The 9,138-nt window shown below is 39.5% G+C and overlaps 2 protein-coding genes across 3 annotated transcripts; both read right to left on the bottom strand.

Moving 5' to 3' along the window:
• Window positions 1-213: 213 nt before the first annotated feature.
• Window positions 214-7,467, bottom strand: TAF1B (TATA box-binding protein-associated factor RNA polymerase I subunit B). Of its 2 annotated transcripts, XM_011305102.1 has the most exons (8): window positions 7,235-7,467; window positions 6,026-6,244; window positions 5,728-5,821; window positions 4,594-5,281; window positions 4,089-4,312; window positions 3,805-3,997; window positions 1,790-2,206; window positions 214-1,630 (listed from the first exon to the last, which is right to left on the bottom strand). In XM_011305102.1, exons 2-8 carry the CDS (start codon window positions 6,110-6,112, stop codon window positions 496-498), a joined length of 2,838 nt encoding a protein of 945 aa, XP_011303404.1. In that variant the 5' UTR covers window positions 6,113-6,244; window positions 7,235-7,467; the 3' UTR covers window positions 214-495. The 2 variants fall into 2 exon arrangements, with proteins under 2 accessions (XP_011303404.1, XP_011303328.1); XM_011305026.1 differs by lacking the exon at window positions 7,235-7,467 and having other exon boundaries at window positions 6,026-6,509.
• Window positions 2,391-3,625, bottom strand: LOC105266576 (probable isoaspartyl peptidase/L-asparaginase GA20639). The gene is made up of 2 exons (XM_011304904.1): window positions 3,094-3,625; window positions 2,391-2,973 (listed from the first exon to the last, which is right to left on the bottom strand). The coding sequence occupies exons 1-2, from the start codon at window positions 3,566-3,568 to the stop codon at window positions 2,498-2,500; spliced, it is 951 nt and encodes a 316-aa protein (XP_011303206.1). The 5' UTR covers window positions 3,569-3,625; the 3' UTR covers window positions 2,391-2,497.
• Window positions 7,468-9,138: the final 1,671 nt, after the last annotated feature.

Genomic DNA, 9,138 nt, shown 5'->3' on the forward strand with positions numbered 1-9,138 from the left:
CCTTTTCTTTTCACCTTTTTATTAATCGTTTTTTTCAGTCGCCCACTGTTATTCGGTCAGGGAGGTGTAGGCACATCTAGAATTAACGGTTCAAGAAATTTAGGGATATCTTTTTTGTGGGAAGTTTGAATCTGAGGGTGAGTCAATTTTTTACATATTTTTTTTACTGCAAAAAGATTCGTAAAACAATGGAAGACAGACCTGTCAAATAAGATTGTGCTCTTGGTAGTTGAGTTGTGGGCAATTGAAGGCCCTTTTGAGAAAACAGAGAGATGATCTCACGAAAAGTCACTAAAATGTGAGAAAAAAAAGACCAAAAATACATAATACTTTTAAATTTATGTATCGAAGGATTAATAGTGAAATTGGAAGTAATTGTCAGCGAAGTTTTATTTATAAAAATATATTTTCAACAGTAGAAACTACATTGACCATGAGAAGACGAATTCAAAAAAAGTGTAAAATTGTCCCTAGGCTCTCTTTGTAAAAATCACTTCACTCGTTCCTCACCCCCGCGCCCCTCTTGTAGACATTATTCCACTTACTCCTGGTAGTGCCAACCATCGTACTAAAACGATGCCTGGACACATAAAAGAACTTGCAAGCCCTTTCACGATCATAATCCTGAACGAGGCAGTCGGCGTAGTACTCCTCCATTGTTAAGAGTTCCCGATACAAGCTAGAGCTCTCTAGCTCAATCATGGCTGCACACTCGTTGAGGAGCCAGCGAAAATTAACAGGAAAGTCCCTCTCAAGCCTGTGCCACTCCACAAGGGACCCATTGATATTAGTGCTTCGCTCTTTTCTGCGGAGCCAGTAGTCCCTGTAAGGACGAAACACCACTGCTTTTTTCCTGGCTCTCTTCGTCTCTTTGACGATTGAAATCTCTTCATCAGACTGCGATCTAGGAGTTGGCACTTCCCCAATAATTGTTAATTCATCGCTATCATTGATTTCAGATTCTTTCTCGTAATTTTCATGATTGGCGTGAGGTTCCCTCGGCCCAGGGTCTGAGTCGTGCTCAGGGCAAGTGTTTATGGCGCACATGACGCAGTCGCAGTTTCTTGAGGACGTGGGGGACTGCAGTTTGGTTTTTTTCTTGATCTTGGCATTTAGATAACTTTCTTCCTCCTGTTGCTGACGCTTCGTCACCCTCACCATGTGCCAATGACTTTTACCCCCTCCCTTTAGACTCTCTCTCTCGAATTTCGACAGCAACAGGTTTTCATCCCCCAGCAGTTGTGGATCCTCATCCTCTGAGTCGGAGTATTCGAACTCCTCGATGTTCAGTTTTCCATCGCTGAAGACTTGGTCGAACGCGAAATCATCGTAATCGTCGACGGTTTGGTTTTTTGCTTGGCGTAAATTCTTGAGGTTCTTCTCGTAGAGTTTTTTCTTTTTCTCGTCGATGTTTATCTTCCCGGCGTTCTTTCGGTGCAAGTACTCCAGGGGATCATCCAGTCGGTTGGTTCCTCTTGTGTGAATTACCACTGGAACCAGTTTCGAGAGATCTTCAGTTTTGGGGTAGTTCATGGCCTCGTCAAAAATTGGCACAATTCTCTCCAAGAAGTTGGCTGAACTCTCGACTATTTCGAGGTCTATTCCACATTCATCGGCTAGCTCCTTGACACTGCAAACAATTAACGGAAATTTCAAGTCAATTTGGCAGACATTTTCATTCGATACAATTATATAAACAATAATTTGCGAATAATCTATTCATTTAAAAATCCATTCAAATTCTTCTTTTTAGAATTTCGTTACTAAATTTATGTCAAATAAAACTCACGTGTTGGTATTAGTCATGTAGCCAACCTTAGTACAAGTGAAATCCTGCCTGAGAACACTCGGAAGGTCTACCTCGTCGTCCACCAGGAGTTCCTGAAGGTAGGAGTGCATCGGTGTCAGCGACGGCTCGAAACTCCTCACGGGTTTGGTTTCTGGTAGATTCTGGGCCAAATTGTCCATATTCATATTAATACTCTCTGTCCATCCATGGAGCCTTTTCCCAAGGCTCGCTGGGCCAACGAATTTCGTCAGGTAATCCAGATATTCGTTGACGTCTCTGGATGGCACCTCTGGATCGAGTTTGAATCTCGTAGCAGAGTGATAATTTATTAAGACAGTGCGACGACACTCAATGTACCTCTGCCATTCAGTGAAACTGAATAGCTTGCAATCAAGCCGATCTTTTTCCTCGGCAACTCTGAAAAAAACAAATGGATAATCATATTTGTTGTAGATAAGTATATATACTAAATAACATATAAAGTAGAAGGTAATTACATAATAGGAAAATATATAATTCTCATAAATTGTTATGTTGCCTAAAAACGAAAAAATTGTAAAATTAAAAGGTTCGTGAGAAAATAAAATTGTTTTTACATTGAAATCTGAAGAGATTGATCATAAAGTAATTTGATGAATATAGCACTTGTTTATTGAATCGTTAGAACGGTTTTTCCCTATTTTCATGTAAAATTCGATGCATTTGCACCTAGAAGTTTTGCATTTCAATGTTACATCTGCAAATATTTTTCCCGTCGACATTAGAGTACTTGCGATAATGCCTCTGACACATATCCCAACCATACACAATGCACTCGTCTTTGACGACGGCATAAGGCATGCAGGGAGCCGTGAAATAGATCCCTGTGCAGCCACTCGAGTGCAAAATAATACCCCCAGCAGCTTCACCAACTGCTTTCAACAAGTTTACGTGTTTTTTCAAGACGGTCTCAGGACAGGCGTTGAGTTCCTCTGTCTCGTCGACAACTTCACTGGCTAAATTGAGTTGAACTAGGGAGTCGGTAGGTCCAGTAATTACGCAGGCGAGGGTCTCTGAGGCGAAAAGCCCACAGCCAATTATTCCAGCGTCCGATACTGCCCCACTGGGTTTTCCCCGGGGTCCACCTCCTGTCGAGCCCACCACAAGGTTCAGACCATCCCAGGATATGCATCCACAGCTGTGATCTATTTCATTATTATCCATCATCCATTTAATTCATTTCACTGAATTATTTTTTCAAATCTATTTTCATCGTGATTTTTATTCCTTCATGTATTTGGAAACTAATAAATAATTTTATTTACTTTTTACTTCATTATCTCGTTCGCTGACAGGATCCATATTCCCTGGAGGCATCCAAAACCTCGGGATGTTCTTCATGCGTTTCATCAACTCATTGGAGAATATTTTATTGCTATAATTCTCCATGACGTATCGAGCAACGGAAATGGGGTGCTCCACGTCTTTTAAACAGAGGATTGTGCCCGACTGGGATGTAGTGCCATTCATCATGCTGGCGTCCATCTCCACCAGGTCCTGATCATTCGGAGAGCAGCCATACCCACAGTTCAAGAACTCGTCGTTCTCCAGCCACCACAGGGCGTCTTCAACAGCGTCCACAGCGTTTTGGTTGGATATCAGAGAACTGTAGCCACGAGATGCTGATTTTACAACTGCTGAGATTTTTTCCATTATCCAGGGATCGTTAGCGTGCGTGATGCCCCCGTGAACGATTATGCAGGGGGATTTTGAGTTCATTTTATTGAAATTTATCTTCATTCAATTGAATGACTTCATGAATTGGATCCGGTGATTTGGTGAGTCAAGTCGATTTCTTGTTAATTGCTCTCCAGCCTGATTTTTAAATTTTTTTTACTTGTTTAGTTGGAATTTAACTGTCTGGGAGGTTGTGAACAAAAGAAGGGAACTTGTCAGGGGTGTGAATAGTGTTCGAATAAGATTCAATTTATGAACATTTTTTAGAAATTCAAAATATTTACACCTTTAGAACTTACTGATTAATTATGTCAATCACGTGTGATATCTCGCATTCTGTGACTCCGTCTAATCCGAATAAAATTTTCATCACCATTATAATAGCTGCCATGGCTTTTGCCTCATAACGTGGCATGTAACGATTCCAGGACTCGAAGGTAAGCTTCGGGGGTGACAGGGCAATCATCCTCTCAGCATATAGAGCTATTCCCGCTGTAAGTTAAATAGTCTAGGTGAAGGATTTACCTTTCCTATGAAAAAACATAATGGATTTTGTTCAATGAGAAAGTATTTTAGAATGTACTTGGTAACTGCAGGTCTGTGCAGTATCGTCGGATCAGCTCGACGATATTAGGCTCCGGGATCTCTGAAACTTCCAGTAGATGAGCCAGCTCACTGGTCGCCACCCAGAGACTCTCGTATTTCGAGGGAGAATTCCCGCAATTCGATAAATCTTTGGGTATTGGCTCGTCTTCTGGGAAAAAATGATCCAATTTTTTCGTTGATATGTGTCCTTCTGTCTGGAATCTGCGAGGCGAATATATTTGACATCAACGGTTAATTGATTAAAATATCCTATTTCGGAGAATCCTCAATCATTAATACACAATTATCGATTCTAAACAAATTGACATTCATCAAAATGATGAATAAAAAATAAAGGATTTCGAAAACTCGTGAATTTCTAGTAAATTGTATCTATTGAAAATAAGTTAGCTGTATTAATCGTTCGTTTAATTCTTTAGTAATGACTGAGAAACCTGAGTACAAATTCCGTTATTAGTTGCAATTTTCCGAAGAATAATCACCTTAAAATGTCACTGAGAAAAATCTTCTCATCATTGACTCTCAAGGCAAGATTGATGACCGCCATGACATGTTGCATCGTGAGATGCTCAGCAGTCTTCCTGTGTCTGTCAAGTCTCGCCTGCCGAAGGATGGCATGTCTCTTCCTCGGAATCTTCCTAGTGTCCTTCGTGACTTTCTTCTTATGTGCTCTTGCGAAAGAATTAAAGTAAAGAGGCACCTTCTTCCTCTTGGCCTTTAGAACATCGGATTTGATGCTGTGGAGGCTCTGATTGACTGAACTGGCACCACCAGTTTCCGATTCACTGGTGTCCAGGTACTTCTGGTACTCTAGATCAACCAACTTTTTCCTCCTCTGGGACAGCAGTCGACCGAAGCTCATCTCACTGGCCTGGGTGGATTCTGCGTCTGAGGTCGCATTGGATGGGGTTCTCTTCCTCTTTTTTACCTTCGAGGGAACAACACCAAACACAATTTCACTATCTTTCTGCCGGTAGGAGAGGGGCAACCTGGGCAGACAACGCTCCTTGAATGACCGGAATGCCACTTGTAATTTGCCTAGGTACGTCGCCCATAACTGAAGGACTGTTATTTTAAATTCTGGAGAGGCTCCCAAAATCAGTAATTCATTCGTCCAACCGTTGAGGATGAAGTTGAAAGACTCCCAGGACGTCCAGCCGAGGGAGGTTTCTGAGAAATTATTCGTTGGGTTAATTAAATATTGCTGATATCTTCTGATTTATCAAGTCTTTTTTTTATGAATTTCTAAGAAATGTTATTCAGTGCGTCACACGAAGTTTCATCCTGAAAGAGTTTCCCCAGGTTCCCAGTAAACTTTTGAAAAATTCACAAAGCTTTACCAAAATTTTAAAAAGTAAACGGACGACTGTAGAAATTTGTGAGTCATTAAACAATTAGAAGACCTAAAAACGGTATCTTTTCACGTCAAGATGATCATTGGTTTCCAAAAAATTACAAAAAACCTGAAATATGAGAAGTTATCAGCAATTCCTTAAATCTCAACACATCTCATGATTCAATTCAATTTTTCAGCTATAAATTGTTGATCATCGAATTTATCTTGAAGAATTTTTCAAAAACGAAAAAAATCTAAACAATTGATTATCGAAGTACACCTGTTTTATTAACTTTCGTTCGTCTATCGATTCTTTTCTTCGTCACATGAGTCGAGGCATCAGCTGCATATTCGACAACTTCTTCTCGTCTACCCTAATGAAATGAATAATCATTCAATTAGAAATAAATAAATAAAAAATTCCCCTAGAGGAAAAGACAAAATTTAGTGATTACTAAGATTCTACTTGGAACCATAAAAATTATTCATATTATTATAATTTATAAATTATTAACTGGCAGATAATAATTATTTCCTGAGTACATTGAAACTAGAATTGGAATTCCATTTTTGTTTACCTCCTGTTGAGTTTCACATTGTTGACAAAAATAAAATCCGGATTCTGTGTAGAACTCGAAACCTCCACAAACAACACATGGATCCATCACCCAATTACACTGCAAACTAGACTGAGCTAATTGCTGGAGTAATCAATGTTGTTCGATATTCGAGTGATGAATATTGACATTGTCTTTACGTTTCTAACCACATGTCATCATTCTGGGATGGTTGTTGTCCTACCAATGTTTAATTTTTATAAATAAACGTATCAGATCAATTACTAATCCTTTGACGAAGATTGACGTGCATTCCCTAATATTTGATAGTTAATCATTGAATTATAAACAAATTATAAAGTTTCATCCATTTAGTTAACCGATAATTATTGAAAATTTTTTCTATTCAGTTTTTTGTCACATCGAAAGGAAATCGTTTGAAAATTTATAATCAATTATTAACGATGATTGATAGTGCATTGTTAGATGTTTATTAACAATTTACATTTGTTTGGGGTATGATCGGAGTGGAGGTAATACTGCGCACGCGCAGTTTCGTTTGTATAAAGCGCGGGGTGGGGAAATCTTTCAAACAATTACGATTGGTATTAATTTCTCAGGCTTAAATGGAATTTCCTACCTCCACGATTTAGATCTAGCTGTCGCAGTTGAATCACTAGATCCTGATGAGGCGTTATCGAATAACTGAATGAATTGATCGGTTATCAATCGAAATTCCGTTAAATTATACTGCAATTGACGAGTTAGCCTGGACAGTTATGTCAATACGAATAGCACTTATTGAATAATTGTGACTATTATTCAGTGTATATGTTATTTTTTCTGTTTTAAAAATAACTGTGCTCACCCCACAGTATTTCTTCGAGTCTATTATTCTCTCTTCTATAATAAACTAGTACTAATACTTTGGCAGTAAGGCCGACGAGTCCAAAGACGTCTTTAAACTTTTCATAACTTGCAAGACAAAAAGCCCGGTCTTCAGTCAAATTATTTAATAATTGTAATAATTCAATAATTATAAGTGTGTTTGTAAGGATATATAAATAATCAATAATATCACTCTTATCAGTGCACAAACCCATTTTCATTTTTTCTCTCATACACATCCACCGCAAGATTTGAAAAATCATGAAAATTAAACAGACTGCGAGTGTAATTTATTTTATTGACAACTAGTTAACGAATGCAATGTCATTGATTCAAACTTACCGGATCATGAGATGTACGGCTGACGCATGCGCATGACGTAAATTTCCACTTCTGACACCAAAGAGGATTGACTGAAGTAGAGGTTCAGTTCTGGGGGTTGGAGTGATCCCAGCGGCATCGTAGTACTGCACCCCAAGAGACGAGGGCGCCACACGCAATGGGGGTGTCTGCCCCTCAACCGACTCGGTAATTCCCGATGTCAGAGGGGCCAGTCGACAGGGTGAGTATTATTTTCTGCGTTACGAAATTGGTATTCACTGAAATTGAAGATTTTATGGAGTCACTTAACGTAACGCAGGAAATAATATTCACCCTGTCGACTGGTCCCTCTGACAGCGAGACTGCTACTGCACCCCACCATTGGGTGCGGCCCCCTCCTATTCACGGGGTGAGGTACTACAATGCCGGTGGGGTCACTCAAACCCCCACTGAGGGGCTCAGTTCTGGGGGTATACCCCACCCCAAGAGAAAGAGGGGGCCGCCCCCAATGGTGGGGTGTCTGCCCGTCAGCCGACTCGGTAACTGCCTCAGTAGTAGTCCCGCTGTCAGAGGGCCCAGTCGACTGGTTGAATTTTATTTTCTGAAAATTTAAAATTTTTCAATTTCAGTGAATACCTCCTCGATTTTCATACTCCCCTGATACTTTTTTGAAAATTTCGAATTTTTCAATTTCAGTGAATGCTTCCCTGATACTTTTTTGAAAATTTCGAATTTTTCAAATTTCAGTAAAAACCTCCTTGATTTTCATGCTCTCCTGATACTTTTTCAAAAATTTCGAATTTTCAAATTTCAGTAAATACCTCCTCGATTTTCATGCTCCCCTGATACTTTTTTGAAAATTTCGAATTTTTCAATTTCAGTGAATGCTTCCCTGATACTTTTTTGAAAATTTCGAATTTTTCAAATTTCAGTAAAAACCTCCTTGATTTTCATGCTCTCCTGATACTTTTTCAAAAATTTCGAATTTTCAAATTTCAGTAAATACCTCCTCGATTTTCATGCTCCCCTGATACTTTTCGAAAAATTTCGAAATTTCAAATTTAAGTGAATACCTCCTCCATTTTTATGCTCCTCTGATACTTTTTTGAAAATTTTTCATTTTTCAATTGCAGTGAATACCAATTTCGTAAGACATAAAATAAAATTCACCCAGTTGACTGGTCCCTCCAAAGAGGATTGACTAAAGTAGAGGCTCAGTTCTGGGGGTTGGAGTGACCCCAGCGGCATCGTAGTAGCCGACTCCATAAGAGGGGATACTTTTTTTGTTCTCTTAATTTATTTATATGCACATGGTGAGCCATCCTAGAATAAAACAAATACCTCCAAAAGGGGTGATTTTCCTGAAGCGTTTGTCACCTGCGAATGCGTAATAGTAACAACTCCCACAGAACATCAGAGATCCTGACATCCACAGGGCAGCAGTCTGGAAGAGGTATTTTTACTCAATATAAATATAAATAATAATTTTTTCATGGAATCATGTGTCTTAATACTGACCAGAATTGGTGCCCTGCACGTAACCAGCCCCACCATAGCCAGGGAATGATAAAAATGATATCTATTCGCTGTCTCAAACACTTGCTTCAATTGATCGTCCTTATATTTGCCTAAAAAAAAATATAAATAATTCTTAATCAAGAAAATCCACACGCTAAATTCTCTTCAATCAATTATTTTTCACTGACTATTGGATTTTACGTGATTGCACTGTTTTTTTTTAAGAGAGAATTATTATCTTATCTCGTCAAATTGAGACTGCCCGCGGTCTTCTGTGCGCATGCAGGATGTTCTGTGCGCATGCGCGGAGTATCGCCTGGCGACCCCCACTCGAGCGCTGTCTCCAACGCTGCGCCATTTTGAGTGGGGAGTCAGTCGTTCGGCGGCAGCGCGTGGAACGGTCGGTC

This window comes from Fopius arisanus, unplaced genomic scaffold, assembly GCF_000806365.1.
Source record: "Fopius arisanus strain USDA-PBARC FA_bdor unplaced genomic scaffold, ASM80636v1 scaffold00001, whole genome shotgun sequence".
Lineage (NCBI taxonomy): Eukaryota > Metazoa > Arthropoda > Insecta > Hymenoptera > Braconidae > Fopius > Fopius arisanus.

Bases quoted from the DNA above. Each gene is read 5' to 3' on its own strand.
- LOC105266576 (XM_011304904.1), bottom strand. From the start codon at position 3,568: ATGAAGATAAATTTCAATAAAATGAACTCAAAATCCCCCTGCATAATC. The intron at 2,974-3,093 runs GTAAATAAAATT...ATAATGAAATAG, and splicing joins ACGAGATAATGAAGTAAAAA to ATCACAGCTGTGGATGCATA.
- TAF1B (XM_011305102.1), bottom strand. From the start codon at position 6,112: ATGGATCCATGTGTTGTTTGTGGAGGTTTCGAGTTCTACACAGAATCC. The intron at 5,822-6,025 runs GTAAACAAAAAT...TCATTTCATTAG, and splicing joins AATGTGAAACTCAACAGGAG to GGTAGACGAGAAGAAGTTGT. The intron at 1,631-1,789 runs GTGAGTTTTATT...AATTGTTTGCAG, and splicing joins TACATGACTAATACCAACAC to TGTCAAGGAGCTAGCCGATG.